Source organism: Chionomys nivalis, chromosome 1, assembly GCF_950005125.1.
Source record: "Chionomys nivalis chromosome 1, mChiNiv1.1, whole genome shotgun sequence".
NCBI classification, from domain to species: domain Eukaryota; kingdom Metazoa; phylum Chordata; class Mammalia; order Rodentia; family Cricetidae; genus Chionomys; species Chionomys nivalis.
This window is the reverse complement of record NC_080086.1, coordinates 9,152,262-9,173,139: the sequence shown is the minus strand read 5'-3', so window position 1 is coordinate 9,173,139 and position 20,878 is coordinate 9,152,262. Positions and strand designations below refer to the sequence as shown.

The following is a 20,878-nucleotide window of genomic DNA, read 5'->3' as shown; positions in this document are numbered from 1 at the left end:
TTCAGGAAGTAGTTTCCTGCACCAACATGTTCAAGGATACTTCCTTCTTTCTCTTCTATTAGCTTTTGTGTAACTGGATTTTTGTTGTGGTCTTTGGTCCATTTGGACTTGAGTTTTGTGCGCAGCAATAGATATGGATCTATTTGCTTTCTTGTACATATTGCCATCTAGTTATGCTAGCACGATTTGAGAAAGATACTTTCCTTTTTCTGTTATAAATTTTTGAATTCTGTGATGTGGGAGTTCCCTCTGTGTGTTGTGATTGCCATTAATGAATAAAGAAATTGTCCTGGCCTGTTGATAGGGCAGAACTTAGGTGGGCAGGGAAGATGGAACTAACTTCTTGGAGGAAGAAAGCAGAGTCAGGGAGATGCCATGGGTCCTCCACCAGAGTAAAATATGCTGCCGAAACTGAGCCGGTAAGCCACTGTCACATGACAATACACAGATTAATAGAAATGGGCTAACCTAAGATGTAAGAGTTAGCCAATAATAAGTTAGAGCTAATGGGCCAAGCAATGATTTAATGGATATGGTTTCTGTGTGATTATTCTAGGACTAAGCTAGCCAGGCTAAGCTAGCTGGGTTAAATAAGCAGGCCCTCCTCCTACAATTCTGTGTCAAATATCAGGTGTTCTTTTATTTATGTGGGTTTATATCAGGTTCTTTGATTCAATTCCATTGATCTACTTGTTTGTTTTTATGCCAATACAAAACTGCTTTTATTACTGTAGCTCTATAGTAGGGCTTGAAGTTAGGATGGTGATGGCTCCAGATAGTTCCTTTATTGTACAGGTGTGTTTTAGCTATCCTGGGCTTTTTATGTTTCCATATGAAGTTGAGTATAGTTCTTTATAGGTCTGTGAAGAATGATGTTGGGATTTTTATGGGGATTGTGTTAAATCTGTTGACTGCTTTTGGTAAAAAGGCTATTTTTACTATGTTAATCCTACCTATTCATGAGCATGGGAAATCTTTCCATTTTGTGAAATCATCAATTTCCTTTTTCAGTGACTTAAAATTCTTGTCTTATAGGTCTTTCACTTGTTTGGTTAGAGTCACCCCAAGATATTTTATATTATGTGTGACTATTATAAAGAACATTGTTTCTCTGATTTCTACCTTGTTCCATTTATCATTTGTACATAGGAAGGCTACTGATGGTTTTTGCTTAATCTTGCATCCAGTCATATTATTGAAGGAATTTATCAGTTATAGGAATTCCCTGGTAGAATTTTTGTGGTCATTTATGTATACTATTGTCAACTGCAAATAGTGAAAGTTTGAATTCTTCCTTTTCAATTTGTATTCCCTTGATCTCTTTTTGTTGCCTTATTGCTCTAGCTATAACCTTAAGTACTATATTGAGTAAATATGTAGAATGTGGAGAGCCTTGTCTTGTCCCTGATTTTGATGGAATATTTTTGAGTCTCTCTCCACTTACTTGATGTTGGCTAATGGCTTGCTCTATGTTGCCTTTTATTATGTTTAAGTATGCTCAATGTATACCTGTTCTCTCCAGAATCTTCATCATAAAGGGGTGATTGATTTTGTCAAAGGCTTTCTCAGCATCTAATGAGATGATAGTATGGGATTTTTTTCCTTTCACTTTGTTTATTTTGTGTATTACATTGACATATTTTTGTATGTTGAACCAACTCTGAATCTTTGGGATTTAGCATACTTGGTCATAGTGGATGGTTTTTTTAATGTGCTCTTGGATTCAGTTTATCAGTATTTGCTGAGAATTTTTGCATTGATGTTCATGAGTGAGATTGGTCTGTATTAACTTTTCGCTGTATCATCTTTGTTTGATTTGGGTATCAAGATAACTGTAGCCTCATAAAAAGAATTTGTCAATATTCTTCTCATTTTTATTGTGTGGAATAATTTGGGGAGTATTGGTATTAGCTCTTCTTTGAAATTTTGATAGAATTCTCCACTGAAACTTCATAGTCCTGGGTTTTCCATGGTTCAGAAGATGTTTAAGTCTGCATCTTTTTCCTTAGGTGTTTTAGGTCTGTTTAAGTTGTTTATCTAGTTTTGATTTAATTTTGGTTTGTGGTACTTATCAAAAAAGTGATTCATTTCTTTTATATTTTCCAATTTTGTGGAGCACATAACCTGATAATTCTTGGAATTTCCTCAGAGTCTGTTATTATATCTCTCTTTTCATTTCTGATTTTGTTAATGTGGACATTTGCTCTCTGCCTTTTCCTTCATATAAATAAGGGTCTGACTATCTTGTTGATTTCCTAAAGAAGCAACTCTTTGTTTCAATTTTATTGATTTCAGACCTGAGTTTGATTATTTTCTGCCATCTGTCACTTTTGGGTGAGTATGCTTCTTTTTATTCTAGAGCTTTCAGGTGTGCTGTCAAGTCACTAATGTGAGATTTCTCCAAATTCTTTATGTAGGTACTTAGTGCTATGAACTCTTGTAATGAGGCTGCTTATTAGTTTCTGGCTGTTCAGCCCCAAAATGACCATGCAGAAACTGTGTTAAATAAATCACTGCTTGGCTCTTTAGTTCTAGATTCTTATTAGCTAACCCTTACATCTTAATTTAACACATTTCTAGTAATCTGTTTATCACCACGTGGTTGTGGATTACCGGGTAAAGTTCCTTCTGGCTTCAGTGGGCATACATGACTTCTCCCTGACTTCACCTCTTTTCTCCCAGCATTTAGCTTAGTTTTCCTTGCCTAACTAAGTTCTGCCCTGCTATGCATCCAAAGCAGTTTTTTATTCATTAATGGTAATCACAGCATATAGAAGAAGATCCCACATCACTTCCCTTTTTCTGTTTAAATAAAAAAGAAGGTTTTAACTTTATCATAGTAAAATTACAGATAACAAAACAAGTGTCAAGCAAGAATTACAACTACAACATTTATATCTACATTATCTTCTATCATAACTAAGGAAAACTAAAATTATTACTATCTACTCTTCAACTCCATCAAAGACTCCAGAAGGATATAATATTATCTAAGTAAATAGGAAATGTATTGTATGCAACTTCCAAAACTCTATAATTGATAGAGACATTGTGCTGCTTGGACATACACCCAAGGCTCTTCTGTAACATTGGGACATCCATCTTCAGCCTACTGGTCCTTAGTATTGGGCCGACATTTCCCTGTAGTTGGAAATTTCAGCCACTTTCTTCTGTGTCCTGCAGAATGTCTAGCAGACTCTTTCACGAAACAAAAATCCCAAAGGATTGTCTCCCATTTAGTCAAGTTCAGCAGTCATTTCTCTGTGGATCCTGCATGTCCCAAGCTGTTCAGGCAAGAGCAATGTTTTGCCCAAATGGCTAAGCAATGCCATAAGGAGCCGCTTCAATACCCATCTTTCTCTTGAAGTAATTGGTGCTGCCAGGAGGAGATGTGTCTCACTGTCATGAAAAGTCTTAATTTCTTAAAACATTTAAATGCAATATTCTGAAGGTCTCTGAAAGATTTGAAGAATACCTAACTGAAATACATCTCCATGTATCTTTAAAACCTAACATGATTATAAGCTTGAATATTATAGATGACTATTTATTAACCTATATTTTTTAATTATACATTTCATTTTTAAATGAAATATACTATACTTTAATCAAGAGCAGAAATATACATATAACAGAATTGAGCTTTAATTTGTATCATTAAACCAAGGTCCTAACCAAGGTAAAGTATCCATCTCTATAGTCTATCCCCCTTTAAATATAAACAAACACTTATAAACAATATTTGGGATATGGGCATAGTTTTCTCCAAACTGCTTCCTACTGTTTATTGAGAGAAGTAATTTTTTGAAGAAGGAGTGTTCAAGGTAACTTTTCAGGGGCTCTTGGTCCATCAAACCATACTAATCTGGAAGCAATCTACAGGTTCTTATCCTCTGTGGAAACAAAATAAGAGCCTCTTTTCTAAAGCAACATATCCTTAGATCCACATTCTGAAGTCAAGATACCTTTATAATATATATGCTGGTTTAGTTTAGCAGCCTGTACAATGAAATATCTCTCTGTACTTTGCTACTTCACAGTCAAGAAAAATCAAAGAAATCACAATAATATATACAATCTAGACTCTGTCAATTTTCCATCTTTATATGACTTATTTTTCTATACTCTTTTTAATCTAGGACTATCTGTACTCTGTCTCTTTAAAGACTTTGTTTTATTTTTTTAAACTACTTCTTTTTCAACTCTCTATACTTTTTTCTCTTTCCCATGCCTACATACTATTATCCAACATCATGACCCATTTAGAGTTGTTTTTTAAATCTGGATTTTTCTTTATTACATATCTGTAGTTACTTTCTGACCAGAAACCTTTCTTAAGATCCTAAAGAGCTTAGTCTCAGTGGCCTTGGGAGCTGGCTCTACGTCTCTCAGGCATTAAATATGGTGGAGGTAATTCACCTCAGGCTCTAGCACTGCTGGATGGGAGCCATCCTTACCACCTAAACTTTGGTTAGCACCATGCAGCATATAAACCTTTTTTTCTGAGTAAAAGCTAAATGTGCCATGCAGCACACTACATGGCCTGATAATATCTCTGTGTATGGTGGCAGAATTCTGCCATGCTCTCCTGCTTGTGCATGCCTAGTAGACCTGATTCTGCCGCCTGCTCAGGTGGGGAGAGCTGAGCTATGGGCATGATTCCAAACACCTTGGCCCAAAAATACCATACAAATGCTTCATAGCCAGAGTTTGTGCTGGCAGCATGTCCCAGAAAGCTGTGTTTTAAAATGCTGCAGCTTTTGTTCTGCTATAGCTGAACCACTAAGACCTCTCTTAAAGGAGCCACAGCTTGCCACCAGCAAGCATAGCCCACTTGGAAAACCAATGTGGCTATACTTTGTTTTTTTAGTGTCTAGAATTCCTTTGCAAGCCCTCTTAGATTTTAAGTGGATTTTAGTTGGCTACATCAGCACTGATTTGTTGTAATGAGGCCTCTTGTTGGTTCCCAGCTGCTTAGTCCCAAATAACCACACAGAAACTGTATTAATTAAATCACTACTTGGTCCATTAGCTCTAGCTTCTTATTGACTAACTCTTACATCTTAATTTAACCCATTTCTAGTAATCTGTGTATTGCCATGTGGCTGTGACTTACTGGCTCCAGCAGGGCTATATGGCTTCTCCTGACTCTTCCCCCTTTCTTCTAACATTCAGTTTAGTTTTCCCTGCATATCTAAGTTCAGCCCTGCTATAGGTCCAAAACAGTTTATTTATTCATTAATGGTAATCACAGCATACAGAGGGGAATCCCACATCAATGAACTTTTCTCTTATCACTGCTTTCATTGTGTCCCAGAAGTTTGGGTATGTTGTGGATTTCTTTTTTTGTTGAATTCTGGGAAATCTTTGATTTCTTTATTTCTTTCTTGACCCAGCTGTGGCTCACTTGAGAACTGTTCAGTTTTCATCATTATTTTGTAGGGTTTTTTTTTTTTTCATTTGTGTTGTTGTTGAACTCTAACTTTATCCCATGGTGGTCCAGTATGATACATAGTGTTGTTCCAACTTTTTAAATATATGTTGAGATTTTCTTTGTGACTGAGTATGTGGTCAATTTTAGTGACAGTCCTATGAGGTGTTGAGAAAAAGGTATATTCTTTTGTGTCTGGGTGAAATGTTCCATAGATGTCTGTTAAGTCCATTTGAGTTATGGCATCTGTAGGTTCCCTCATTTCTATATTCTATTCTATACTCTATTCTATATTCTATTCTATTCTAGCAGAATGTTTCATTGGTTGAATGGGGTATTGAAGTCTCCCACCATTAATATGTGGGGTTTGATTGTGATTTAGGCTTTACTAATTTTTTTTTTTTTTTTACAAATGTGGGTAACCTTGTGTTTGGAGCATATATGTTAAGAATTGAGACTTCCTCTTTTTTTCTTTCTTTTTTATTAATACTTAAAAAATACCAATCCAAATTCCCACTCCCTCCCTTCCTCAAGTCCCCTCCCTTTCCCTCCACAAACCCTTACCCCACCCCTAAAAGAGTTCCATGCACCCCATCCCATAAAACGTCCAAGGCCCTCCCTACTACACTTAGGTTGAAAAAGGTTTACATCCAAAGAGAATTGAATCTCATGAAGTAGAGACACATCCCAGTGTCACTATCAGTGGTCCCTCAGTCTTCCCCAGTTGTCAACCCCCTTCAGAGGGACTTGGTTGTACCCATGCTCATTCACTTTCAGTCCAGTTGTAGTTGGTGGGCTACTATTAGCCCAAGAAAACTGTCTCAGTGGTTGACCCCCTCATGGTCTTGAATTCCTTGCTCATACTCTCACTCCTTCCTTTCTTCAACTGGATCTTGGGAGCTCAGTCCAGTGCTCCAATGTGGGTCATTGCCTCTGTCCCCATCTGCTGTTGGATGAAGTTTCTATTGTGATATTTTAGATAATCATCAGTCTGAATACAGGATAATGTAGGTTCAGAACCCTCTCCTCTATTGCTTAGGGTCTTAGCTGGGGTTATCCCTGTAGGTTCTTGGGCATTTTTATAGAGCCAGGTTTCTTGCTAACTCTATAATGGCTCCCTCAATCAAGATATCTCTTTCCTTGCTCTCATATCTGTCCTTCTTCCATCTTAACTATCCCATTCCCTCAAGTTCTCCTCAACCCTTCTTCTCCCCTTCATCTTGCCCACTAACACCTGCTCCCAAATTTTTGTCTGATTCTTATTTCCAGGTGGGTCTATATATGTTTTTCTTTGAGTTCACCTTATTACTTAGTTTCTCTAGGATCCTAAACTGTAGGCTAGTTGCCCATTGTTTATGATTAGTATCCACTTATAAGTGAGTACATCCCATGTTCATTTTTTTGGGTCTGGGTTACCTCACTCAGGATAATGTTTTCTAATTCTGTCTATTTGCATGCAAAATTCAAGATGTCATTATTTTCCTCTTGGTGGATTTTTTCCTGTGAGAATATGAATGTCCTCTATTACTTTTGATTAATTTTAGATTGAAGCCTAATTTTGTTAGATATTAAGATAACTACATTGGCTTATTTTTTAGGATCATTTGATCGGAAAAAATTTTTTCATAACTCTTTACTCGGAGGCAATTCTGTCTTTGAAGTTGAGGTATGTTTCTTTTATGCAGTAGAAGGATGGATACTGTTTTTGTACCCATTCTCTTAGCCTGTGTCTTTTTATTGGTTAATTGAGTCCATTGATATTAAGATATGTTACTGACCAGTGATTGTTAATTTCTGTTTTTTTTTTTTATTTTGGTGGTGGTGACGGTAGTGTGTGTTCCTCTTCTTTGGGTTATGTTGTTGTGAGATTATCCCTGTGTTTTTGTGGATATAACGGAGCTTCTTGGTTTAGAGTTTTCCTTCTAGTACTTTCTGTAGAGCTGAATTTGCAGATAGGTATTGTTTAAATCTGGTTTTGTCATGAAATATCTTGTTTTCTCCATCTATGTAGATGGAAAGTTTTACTGGATACAGTAGTCTAGGCTGGCAACCACAGTACCTTAATTCTGTAAAACATTTGTCCAGGACCTTCTGGCCTCCAGAGTCTCCATTGAGAAATCAAGTATAATTCTGATAAGTCTGCCTTTATATGTTACTTAGACGTTTTCCTTTTCAGCTCTTAAAATTATTTTTTATTCTCTATTTTAATGCTTTGGTTATTACGTGTTGAGGGGACTTTATTTGGGTCTAGTCTATTTGGTGTTTTGTAAGCTTCTTGTACCTTTATAAGTATGTCCTTCTTTAGGTAAGGAAAGTTTTGTTCTATGATTTGGTTGAATATGTCTTCTGTGTCTTTGAGTTAGGATTTTTCTTCTTCTTCTATCCCTATTATTCTTGGGCTTTTTTTTGCATGGTGTCCCAGATCTCCTGGAAGTTTTGTGTTAGGAATTTATTGGACTTAAATTTTTCCTTGACTGATAACTCTATTTCCTCTATTTTATCTTTAATGCCTGAGATTCTCTTCCAGTTCTTGTATTCTGTTGGCTATTCTTACATCTGTAGTTCCTGTTTATTTACTCAATTTTTCATTTCCAGAATTCTCTCAGCTTGTGAATTCTTTATTGTTTTTATTTCAATTTTCAAGTCTTGAACTATTTCTTTCACCTGTTTACTTTTTCTTGGCTTTCTATAGGGGATTTGTTGATTTCGTCCATTTTTATTTTCTTTTTCGAGACAGGGTTTCTCTGTGGTTTTGGAGCCTGTCCTGGAACTAGCTCTTGTAGACCAGGCTGGTCTCGAACTCACAGAGATCCGCCTGCCTCTGCCTTCCAAGTGCTGGGATTAAAGGCATGCACCACCACCGCCTGGCTCGTCCAATTTTTTGTTTGTCTTTTTCTCTACTTCTTAAAGGCCATTTTTCATTTCCTCGTTAAGGGACTCTATCATATTCATAAATTAATTTTGAGCTCATTTCCTTGTATTTCAGTTGCATTGGAATCACCAGGTGTTGGTGTTTTAAGATCACCGGGTTCTGGTGTAATCATATTGCTCTTTCAGTTATTGAATATATTTTTACACTGGCATTTTCTTACCTTTTCCTCCAATTGTTGTTGTTCTTGCCTGTGCCTGCTTTTCCAGCTAGTGTCATTTTTGCCCATGCATGTATAGTTTTCTGGAGTTGCGGGGGAAGGCTTGCCAGGGAGGATGTTCAGCTGTGCGGAGTTGGGCAGTGGAGTGGGTCTTGGTGTGATAGCATCCAGTGGGTAGTGACAGTTTGAATACAACCTAGAGACAGGTCTCTCACCTGCCTGCAGGCTGGTAGGGACTGCTCCAGAGCAGTGGAATTCCACCAGAGTTTTGGGCAAGGTTCAGCTGCCTTGCTGGTGTTGGGATGGGAGGTGAGAGGGGCACAAGATGTGCCCTGAGGTTTAGTTAGGGTCTGGACATTGGGGCAGTCTAGTTCAGAACAGATTCTTACATTGTAGGACATAAGATTTACTGACTGAACCTTCAGCCCCGTGTGAGTATGAATTGTTAAGAAATTTATATTAGTCATGTATATTAGACTATAAATATACTTACTGATATTTATTGTCTTATATTTGGGATCTAAACTCATATATTGTCCAATTTAATTATCTGAGAACGTATTTTCATAATTATTTTATTAGTTCAGCATTGTAAGTAGTAATTTTGTGTATGCTTTTTTCATTAGGAAATCTTTATTCCATGAATGCTCATCATCTTGCTGAGACACTTAGAATATAGAATTACTGTCAATTGTCTCAATTGGAAGAATCTGTCTGTGCTTTTATAAGAACTTTTGTGCTCAATACCATTCTGCCCTGAGATTCATTTACTGATCTTAATGAAAATCTTTTGAAAACCCGATAAACTTAAATTTCAGTCAATAATAACATTTCCAGGATGGAAAGATGTCTTATCAATTAAAGGCACTTGATATTCGTTAAGAGGGACTTATTTCAGTTCCCAGCATCCTCTTCAAGTGCCTCACAACCACTGGTAACTGCAGCTCAGTGGACTCTGACATCATCTTTTTGTCTATGAGGTACTCAAACACACCTGGCACACACCCATGGAGAGACATATACACATAAATAAATGAAAACATATCATTTAAAAATTTTATAATAATATTAATATTTCAAAAGTTTTAATTTATCTACAGAATAACTTTTGATCCACTATTCCATAGCCTATATAGAGAGAAGAAAATATGTGAAAACAGTTAATTCATTCATTTTTTTAGGCAATTATTTCGGCAAGATACTCTGCTTGAATAATATCAAAATATAAATTAACAAATAAGTTCTTGTGACCATACATACAAGAGCACGATAGCAAAGAATACCATAAAACAAATTATCACTAAAACAGGCACATAATTCAAAAATGACCCTAACCCTATCAGGGAAGTGTTATTGTGGAGATGAGGAAAAAAGGACCTAGTGGTGATCATTTCAAAAATACATCTCAAAAAGTTTGTAGTTTGATCCCATTATCTGAAAAAGTGGTCAGATGAAGGCTTTAGGGGGAAATGTGTTCTGGTCTTAAATCCTGATGGAAAGAGGTGAAGTGTTAGGAGAGGAAAGAAAGTTGACAGCAGGCAGTGCTGAGAAGAGTGTGCAACAAGTGAGATGGGAAGGTTGGGAAGGGAGCAGGTAACACAAGCTCCATTAGACCATCTTCATCATTCCGTCACACCTAAAACTAAACACAGGTACAACTTGTGTGTGGATCTTTAAAATGTATTTATCTAAGTATGGTGACCTGGGTTAATATCTACTTATACTTTTCAGTTATGTGTTCATTAATATTTTCCTAAAGGCCAAGAGGAAGAAAAAAAGAGGCTTTAATTTTTGTTGAAAAGAGAATATACATTTATAAACCATTTATACTGATTTAAATCCTACTCCAAGCCTGTATTACATTAAACTGTTTCACACAATCAACCCACCCTATGTATAATTATCTACTTACCAAGGAAAGCATTCCTTATTCATTAAAGATTAACTAAGTTGCACAAAGTCTTCTCAAAACTCTTAGGCTTATGATGAAAATATTAATCCCAAATTCCCAAAGAAGAGCTGTTTCAGAACTTTTTAAACTTAAATTTAATGATGTGAATCAGCCAGGAAATGGAAAGAGTTTTATCTTTCACAAACAATAAGACTGGCATCAGCCTCCTGGCTGCCTATCTGACTGGGTGTCCTTGGATCTCAATTAAAAGTCACATCCTAGAGAACTTAGACAACAATGAGGACACTGAGAGAAATGTACATAGATCTAATCTACCTGGGAAGTAGAAAAAGGCAAGATCTCTTGACTAATTTGGGAGCATGGGGTCCTTTGGGGAGGGCTGAAGGGAAGGGAGAGACAGGGAGGGGAGCAGAGAAAAAGGTAGAGCTCAATAAAAATCAATAAAAAAGTCATCTCCTAAAACAATGTGTCCTGGTGTCTGATTGTCATGAAAAGGAGAAGCAGAGGTTAAATTCAGATTTAATTTATTCTATCAAGCAAACATTACTCAGTAATTAAATAATCTGGGAACACATCTAGCTTCTTGGCATTCTATTTTATTATTCTGACATGCTCACACTGTACTGACACACTCCATATGAGATGTGTGTTAGAAACTATGCTTGACAGTAGATGCCTGAATCTGTATTGTGTGTGTCAACATTAACACAAGTAAGTACACCAGTGAATGTGCATGCACGTGGCCAGGTGTGTGTATCATGCATACAGATGTGGGAGAGTATGTGGATTTATATGCACTTCATTCTGTCACAGAGATATCATTCTCATTAAGTTGTTGAAGTTGTCCAGCCCACTTTCAGCCAAACATTAATCCTGTCATCTAAGTCCTCCCCACTCTCCAGTAAGCTAAGCACTCTCCTGGAGTGAAGGCGCACATGGATCATAAAAACAGTTCAGCTTTTGCATTTCTAATATATAAGCCAAGTTCACCCTTCAAAGATCAGAAACATTGGGGGCTGGAGAGATGGCTCAGAGGTTAAGAGCACTGGCTGCTCTTCCAAAGGTCCTGAGTTCAATTCCCAGCAACCACATGGTGGCTCACAACCATCTGTACTGGGATCTGGAGCCCTCCTTTGGCGTGCAGACATACATCGAGGCAGAATGTTGTATACATAATAAATAAATAAATCTTAAAAAAAAAAAGATCAGAAACATTAAGGCTTAAGGACTCAAGCGGGAATGGAGTAAAATCCTCCCTTCCCCAAGTGCCTCTTGACAAATATAACATTTGAGAAAGACATTTCAGGGAATAAGTCAAGTTACCCTTCCTTCTGACTTACTTTATCTCATTTACAGGATAAACAAAACACAGTCAAAATCAAAAACCCATATTCTTGAACTACAGTCATGATTTGTTTCCCTTGGGAACAGTGTGCTAACTTTGGGTCACTCTCCTTCATCAACTATTCTGCATTTGCTTTTTATTCTAACATATAACTATGTACCATTGATCCAGTATTTCAGGAAGAATATTTAAGCAGGAGTTACATTCCATCCACCCATGGTTCCACATAATTTCACCCTTGTCAATATAGATTTTATTTTTAACAGACCTAGGAGTGTTGCCAGCCTGATAAACACAGAAAGTTGGAATTATGGAAATGACTTTATAGATATAAGAATATGTTTCTTTTTTTATAAACTCATTGTTTGAGATTTATTTTACATTTTACTTATGCATATGTGTGTTTCTGTATAGGGGTATCTGTGTATGTGTGTTTCTGTATGGGGGTATCTGTATGTGAGTGCAGGTGCCTGAAGAGGCCAGAAGAGGGTGGTGCATCCCCTGGAGCTAAAGTTACAAGTGATTATGAGCTACACAGTGTCCCTACTGGGAACTAAGAGCTGATCTTCCACAAGAACAGCAAGGATTCTTAATGCCATGTCACTTCTCCAGCTCTGAATGAGTGTATTACTGAGAATGATGATAAATGTTCTCTATCTTTAACATAATGGCTGTATACAAGAGAGTCCAGAATACATAACTTTCTGGACTCTTCTGGTTATAATATGTGATTTGTGTACCCACATTAATAAACGTCTCTGTTAACATCAGCAATAGAAATTAGGAAACAGAGTGTATGCTGATACCTATATCTAGATGCAAGCATCTGATATTTTTCCAGGTCCAGGGCTGAATGGGCCATAAGAAATCAATGTCTAAACCTTACTACAGATATTCTTGCAGCATGTTTACAGAATAAGGCATAAAAATGCAACCTGGTTTGGTTACTCACATCTGTAAGCTCAGCAATTTAGGAGGCTGAAGCAGGAGGGTTACTGTGAGTTCAAGGTCAGCCTGGGCTACTGAGTCACAACATAATTTTTTTTTTTTGATTAAGTGAAATGTTGTGCTGGACTCCCTTGAAATCATAGCACAGTGAATTAGTGAATTAGAGTAATTCTTATCACAGAAATACTCGCCTCTCAGAGCTTGGAATGATACTTATCCCTAGAGGGCTTTCATCTAGCCGTAAGGAAAGATAAACCAACAACAATTTCAAGGTTAAATTTAGCTAGAATTTATTTTGAAGATGTTTAAATGTTTCTTTGCTTTTTTTTATTGAAAAAAAAATTTTCTGCCTACTCCCCGCCTCCCATTTCCCTCCCCCTCCTCCCGCCCCTCTCCCCCTCCCCCCACTCCTCTTCTCCTCCCTCTCCAGTCCCAGGAGCAGTCAAGCTTCCCTGCCCTGTGGAAAGTCCAAGGTCCTCCCCCCTCCATCCAGGTCTAGGAAGGTGAACATCCAAACTGTCTAGGCTCCCACAAAGCCAGAACATGAAGTAGGATCAAAAACCCATTGCCATTGTTCTTGAGTTCTCAGTAGTCCTCATTGTCAGCTATGTTCAGCGAGTCCGGTTTTATCCCATGCTTTTTCAGTCACAGTCCAGCTGGCCTTGGTGAGCTCCCAATAGATCGCCCGGCTGTCTCAGTGGGTGGGTGCACCCCTCGTGGTCCTGACTTCGTTGTTCATGTTCTCCCTCCTTCTGCTCCTCATTAGGACCTTGGTTTCTAGCCATGGATAGGGGGCCACTGAGTCTATAATTTGTGGTCCTAAAGAAGCTAAACAAGAGGGCAAACCCAAGGAAAAACATATAGTTATCTTCCTGGCTATGGGAAATAGACAAGATTGCCGGGCAAAAAATTGGAATCTTGGGGGTGGGGTGGGATGGGGGTAAGGGGAGATGGAGAGAGAAAAGTGTGAAGGAGAGGATGAGGGGAACTTGGGGAAACGGGATGATTGGGGATATAGGAAGGTTGGATAGGGGAGCAGGGAAACTCATATCTTAGTTAAGGGAGCCACCTAAGGGTTGGCGAGAGACTTGAACTTGGAGTGGCTACCAGGTGCCCAGGGCAATGTCCCCAGTTAGTTCCTTGGGCACCTGAGGATAGGGAACCTGAAATGAACCTATCCTATAGCCATACTGATGAATATCTTGCATATCTAGCGAAGGATGGAGATAGAGACAGAGACACACACTGGAGCACCGGACTGAGCTCCCAAGGTCCTAATGTTTCTTTGCTTTTATCTTATTGCAGGACTGTCCAACCTGAATTGAAATCACTTGCAATGGGTTTCCATGCGCTGGTTGTTCGTACACTAGGTATGATAAACATGTCAAATTCAGTTAGTAAATACCCATGCCAAGCTTAAAGGCTGAACATTCTAAAGAAACTTTAAAGATTTAAAAATCATTTCTATTTTTAGTAAATTAAAATAGTAGGATATAAAGGAACCTCAGTGACCTGAAAAAGAGTTTGATTAGATAACTGCAAAGATTAGGCTATACTACGGAATCCTCCTGTCTGTAGGACATTATCACAAGGAGTGAAGTTTCCAAAGTCTTTTCCAATGCACCAAGGAGCAGGCAGAGTTAAGGGCCATTTCCACACATGGCATTTTTAGGTAATGGCTCATGTGACTTGGGAATATTGGAAACTTGGTCAATTTGAGTGTGTCCAGAACAGAAACTGAGCCTGATGGTCTGGCTTCCCACTATCTGGTTCTCGAGGTTCCGGAGACTTTATTAGCAGCTTAGCAAGCAAAAGCAAAGGAGAACCTACAATCTAGAACCCATCATCTTTGATAAAGAGTAAACTTTAACTGAAAGCAAATGCAAGAAATTATGAGTTTTATGTTAAGATTAGAACCCTAAGCTCCAAATTTATAAATTTTTAAAGGATGTAATTGACAGAGAGTTAAGGAAGTGCCTTATAATCCTTTGTCTGCTGTTGTCTGCTGTTACTTTCGCAACTTCTAACATTACCATCTCTATAAGATTTGTAGACATCAAATGCTTATATATAAGAAAATTAAGAAAAATAAAACTCAATCACCTAGGGATGGAGCAGAGGGCTAATTAGAGGCAACTAATATTTAAAGATAAATTTAAAGATCAACAAAGGAGATAGAAGGGATGTATTCCCAGACGAAGGAAAGAAACAACTCTGGCTGATGACAGTGGAGATAAATTGTTCGAGACTTGTGTAAGAGACACCACCTTGGATCTTCAAAGGGGGACAAAAGAATGATAAGTGAGAAATGGGGCAGGGAGGCTCCTGGGGTTTCTCTGTGCTTCTTCAGGCTGGAAGTTTCTATACATACCAGCAGCCCCCCACCTCCAACTCCAGGTGAAACTCCACAAAGCTAACTGCACCTAAAACCTACATGTTATATAGTTAATATGCCTCCTGATGGGCTAAGGGGAGAGTTGAAGAATAAAAGAAGTACTTTTAACACATCATAAACCATAAAGAAAGGGAAGCTTGCCATCATAGTTAGGAACTTTCTGTAAAGATGTGTTCAATGCATGAAAAAAAGTGTATGTTAACAAAGCATTTTAAAAACCATATTTGCAGTGTTTGAAGAACATTAACATACCTCTTTGATCTTGAAAACATATGTAACCTATCTACAAATTTGATTGTTATAAATGACTTTTAACCTATGTTTCTTGATTATCCTAAGTAGTTTATAGAAATAGCCTCAAAAACAAGAATTTTACCTTACATTTTTTAATGAACCACATAGGTACAATACCCTAATCAAGAGTAGAAAAATATATACAGTGTAGCAAAAGTAACTTTAAATATGTATCAATATACTATATTCCTCTAAATGATAAAAAATATCCATAATCCACCAAATAAGCAAAGACCACCCACACCTCCTATCTTTTGAAAATATCATGTCATTTTCTCTAGACTACTTCCTATTTTTTGTGGGCAAAGACATTTTAAGGATCTCTGAGATAGATTGAGATAATGGTCAAGTCCTGGGAAGTCCATTTGCTGATATATATCACGTGTCAAGTTTCAGAATGTCTTCCTTGATCAAACCTGATCCGTATTATTTCTGAAGGAATCCATAGCCTCTCATCACCCATGAAAACAAAATTCCAAAGCAGTGTTAACTTTCATTTAACAAATATGTTTTTTAAATTTCTTTTACAAAGTTAAGATAGTCCTAAAGTATCTTTGCTGGTTCAACTTTGCAGTCCAGTTCACAATCCTCAGCAGCTGTTGTTAGCTCATAAACATTGAAAAAATTTAGAATCTGCACAATACTATACAGGATCCAGGCTCCTTGTACATTTCCCATCTTTACATGGCTTTTTCCTTTATAATACTTTTACTGTCTCTAAAGACTTAATTTCTAAAACTACTAATTTCTTTCAGACTGTCTACAGCCATTTTCTTTTTCTTTTCTTTCTTAAGCCTATGCACCTTGAAAAACACACTAGAACCTGCTTACAGATTTTTCCAGCTGGATATCTTTCACTGCTGATTTTTAGCTCTTTTTCTGCATGAGAAAAAAATACCCTCTGCTAAACAGTGAGGCTAGGACCCCCACACAGCTTTGGTGGCTGGCTCAGCCTGCTTCTCAGGTCAGAAAAGCTAAGCCTAAGGCTCATGCTTGGTAGGAAGTTCATAACCCAGAGGTGCATTAAACCTTCCTGGCTATGGAAACCTATACCTGGGTTGTCACTACTGGCTTTTGCTTAGCTTGACATTTCTAGTTTCTATTTAGCACTGCTAGCTGAACTGCATCACTTTATAAAGGAGCCATGTCCCTTCCTTCCCTTCCCTTCCTTCCTTCCTTCCTTCCTTCCTTCCTTCCTTCCTTCCTTCCTTCCTTCCTTCCTTTCCTTCTTTCTTTTCTCTTTATCTTTCTTCCAGCTTTCTTAGGCCCTGCATAGAAATTTTTGCACATGTTGGTATGCCAAAATGTTGTTGGCTTTTTTTTTTTTTTTTTTACTCTTTTGTCTCTTTGTCTCTTCGGGAGGCACATTACTCAGCTCCCAAATAAATACACATGGAAGCTTATTTTTACTTGCCCGACCTTTGCTTGATTTATTCCTATCCAGCTTTTTTTAGCTTAAATTATCTCATCTATCCAGCTATTCAAGCCTTGCAATCAGAAGACACAAAAACAAAATTTACCCACAAGAACCCTAAGTTGAAGTGTTTGAGACACTTCAACAGATATTTAAACATATATGAAATCAGTGGAAAGAACATCCCTGGTTGCAGAGTCAGAGCACACCAAAACAGCAGGTAGAGTCTGAATTTAGAAGCCAGCATCCCATGGCAGGAGATGGATATTCTGTGATGTTGGGTCTGCACTTCTAAGGCAAGATATTCCTGGTATAAGAATTTAATTTTTAGTTTTTGTTTTTCACCTTTAAACATTTTTTTAAATTTTATTTGTCTAGTTAGTTTTAATTATATGTATGTGTGTATGTATGTTTTTCTGTATGTGCACCACCTGTATGAAATGACATGTAGTCCAGTGGAGAGAATCAGATCCACTGAAACTGGAATTATAGGCATCACTTCCCAGATGTAGATGCTGGAAACTGAACGCTGATACATTCAAGACCAGTAAGATGTCTAAACCATTGAACCACCTGTCCAGCATTTTAGTTTTCTTAAAAAAAAGGAGAGAGAGAGAATAAGCTCCTGCCTCTATAAGATTTTGATAAGTGCTATTTCCACTAGTCATAAACTTAAAATTCTACTCCAGTTATTCCAGATCATTCAGATGAAGAAAAAAAAATAGCATGTAGGCATGATTTACTAACAGCACTCTCCTTTTCACTAGCTAGGTTTCAGCTAATTGGTGGCATAAGAACAGAGTTTACAGAAACTGGAATTTCTTCTTCCTTATGTGTGTTGGAAGAGTAGGAATAGACAAAAGACGTTTATGATATTACTTCATGGTATTATCTTTTGAGAAATCTCCTAATATTAATTCTTGCAAAAATTTGCAGAGACAGTGGAATTAGCTTAGAAAGTTTTCAACTGTTCCTTTCTTCATAAGGTATCAATGTGATACACCTCCTACCTACATTTGAAGTGTGTGTCTTGGGTTGATAGCTTTTTCTCTCATGTTGTAGGAGGAATTCTAGCTCCAATCTATTATGGGGCATTAATCGACAAAACGTGTATGAAGTGGTCTGTCACCAGTTGTGGAGCACGAGGGGCTTGTAGGGTATATAACTCTACATTGTTTGGGTGAGTTGTCATATACTTCATTAATGGATTTTGTCTTTTGACTATGCAAATTGATAAATGGTGTCATTTACTTTTTTAAAGTTTTTTTTAATATGTACTAGTTCCTTTACCTACATGCATGTGTGTGCACTACATGTGTGTAGTGCCAGCAGAGATCACATGAAGTCAGATTCTCTAGAACTGGAATTATAGATGTTTGTGAGACAGCATGTGAGTCCTGAGGACAGAACCCAAGTTCTCTGCAGGAGTAGTCAATGCTCTTGATTTCTGAGCAGTCTCTGTAGCCCCATATAAAATTATTTTCAAAACAATAATAAATTAACAACTATCATTATCATTAAGCAACCCTTACTTTGGATTCAGTATTGCACCAGGCAATCTCATTTAATCATAGTAGAAGTAATAGTGAATTTATATTTATATTTTTACCTTAAATATAAAGATAGAAAGGTTCAAGGGTAGTGAATAACTTGCCAAAGTCATGCAGTTTGAAGTAAAAAAGATACATTTTTGCTCAATTATGTTTTTATCTCTTAAACCTCTGCTCATACTTGAAATATCATTGGCGCTGCATTCTGTAGCAGGACATGAAGGGGAAAAGAGAGAACATTCATGTTATATTCTTGGGGAGAGAAGACAACTTAATGGTAATTTGGAAGAACAAATTGAAACAATAATCTTTAGAAAAAAATTAATTGTAATTTTAAATACTGATTAATTATAAATCAGATATTACTCAAAGTAGAATTTTTAAAACCTGCTTGGGATGCAGGAGTATATTTTTATAATGACCCAGCTCCTTAAAATTATAGCAGAAAATGTTAAATTTTAAAACTCTCCAAACAAAAAATAATTTAGGCAACATGTGAAGGCAAAATACAAATTGGAAGAAGAAACTGGATCTAATCTTTCGGTCACAAGGAAGTTTTCTAGATCCATTGAACTCCCCAAAAGAGTAAAATGACAGTAAATACCACAAAGAGGCAGAACTACAGAGGTGGCCTTCCATTGCTAATGGATATAAAGTGATACATGTCAGAGAAGAATATGTCTCCATTATTCTAGTTTAAAAGACCCTGTCAGGCTATCTTCCAAACCATCTTGCCACCAACCAAAAATAAGCGTTCTTCTTGTTGAAAATCATTGTCACTAGTATTGTTGTCATGGTGGAGCTGGTATCATGATGGTGTTGATGTCACATAGTATTGGTGTCATGATGGTAGTGAAGTCATGGTAGACCTGGTGTCACTATGAAGTTGGTGCCATGCTGCTTGCTAGGGTGTTGTTAGTATCATGTCCAAATTCTGACAATCTCATCATTCTGACATATCAACAACTAGGTTTGAAGACTATTCATTCTCTTCAAGCCAGGAAGCCATGGTTATCATTTCCTTCTATTTTGAGTGTTTCTGGTTCTTTTCTTGAAAATTAGACATAAAGTGTTATAGTAAAGAGACTACTATAGACCTTTAGGGTTTTGGTATAAGGCACAAGTGGGAAGGTGGCTTTCTATAATCTTATGGTTAAGTCTCAGTCTCAGTGGTCCTGGATATATGGACTGTGAAACTCAATTGTATTTCTTTCTTCTTTCTCTATTCATTGAGTGAAATGTGATGTCTTGGTGGGGGTTGTATCCGAATATTCCTCTATTTCAGTATCAGAAACTTAGAGACAGCAGAGTTTATTTTTTTCTGTCTTGAAAATTCTTTAGAAATAATCTCAATTTCTTTGTGACTCAATGGACAAAATCCCTAAAACTGTTTCTTTTCTAATTTTATAACTTAAGGAATTTAATATTTTTATAAATAATTTAATTTTTCCATTATGGTCTGAATACTGGAAATAAATACTATAAGCTATATCACATAATATAAAGTAATATTTATACCATTTTTCCCTAGAACCATCTATTTGGGTTTGAATGTTTTGATAAAGACTCCACCACTTATTTTATATGTTATATTAATTTATGCCATGAAGAAAAAATATGAAAGGAAAGACAACAAGACACTGGGAAATGATGGGAAAGTGATAGATGAAACAAATCCAGAATCTTTAAATAAAAATGGATACCATTCTGTGCCTGCTGGTGGAACATGCAATGAGACACCTCTTTAAAGAAAGAAAGAAGACACACCTGTTGCTGTGCTTCCAAACAATTTTCTTGTCCTTTCATTGAAGATTTTCATATTTTACATGTGATGAACAATGGATCAACTATGACTTTGTAATGAGAAAAAACTACAAATCAAAAGGAACAGGAGCATTGTTCTTAGGGTATAGCTGTGCATTTGAGGCTAGGTTTGGAATATATGGTCTGTACAAATGTAAAGCATGAATGTTTGTTAGTTTACAACAGAAAAACAAGTATTCACTTAAACATTCACAACTCAATAAAATAAGTGACTAGGATTGTAATATATTATCTGTACAAATTTAATGCATGAAAATTAGTTCACAATAGGAAAAAAAGGTATCCAATTAAGCATTCATAACTCAATAAAATAAGTGTCTAGGATTTGCAGAGTGGCAAAGGAAGGAGAGAAGTTGGTTGTCTGCATATCGAGAAACACTGGGTTTCTTTAAATATCAAAGTCTGATTAGTTTTATGCTTGCCTGAAGTCTCTGCTGATGGGCATCATGACATAACATCTGTAACATCCTCTGGTGTCCATGTTAAGTTTTATATTTTAAAGAATTACTCATTTGAAAATGTGTTTCACAGCACACACATCTTCTTTGAGCATGCTGTCATATTATTGAGAAATAAAATAGAGACATTAGAAAATGAAAAAAAATATTTTCAGAAAACTTAACACAGAATGTATTTTAAGAGCCACAGGAATGGATTGGAAAACTCCACATTTGCT

General features: G+C 36.8%; 1 protein-coding gene across 1 annotated transcript in view; it reads left to right on the top strand.

The window, feature by feature from the left end:
• Slco1b3 (solute carrier organic anion transporter family member 1B3) overlaps positions 1 to 20,126 on the top strand; it is a 61,344-nt gene extending 41,218 nt beyond the window's left edge. The window contains exons 12-14 of the mRNA XM_057782978.1: positions 14,031 to 14,095; positions 17,891 to 18,008; positions 19,910 to 20,126. Coding sequence (XP_057638961.1) covers positions 14,031 to 14,095; positions 17,891 to 18,008; positions 19,910 to 20,126 — 400 coding nt within the window. The remainder of the gene's footprint in view (positions 1 to 14,030; positions 14,096 to 17,890; positions 18,009 to 19,909) is intronic.
• Positions 20,127 to 20,878: the final 752 nt, after the last annotated feature.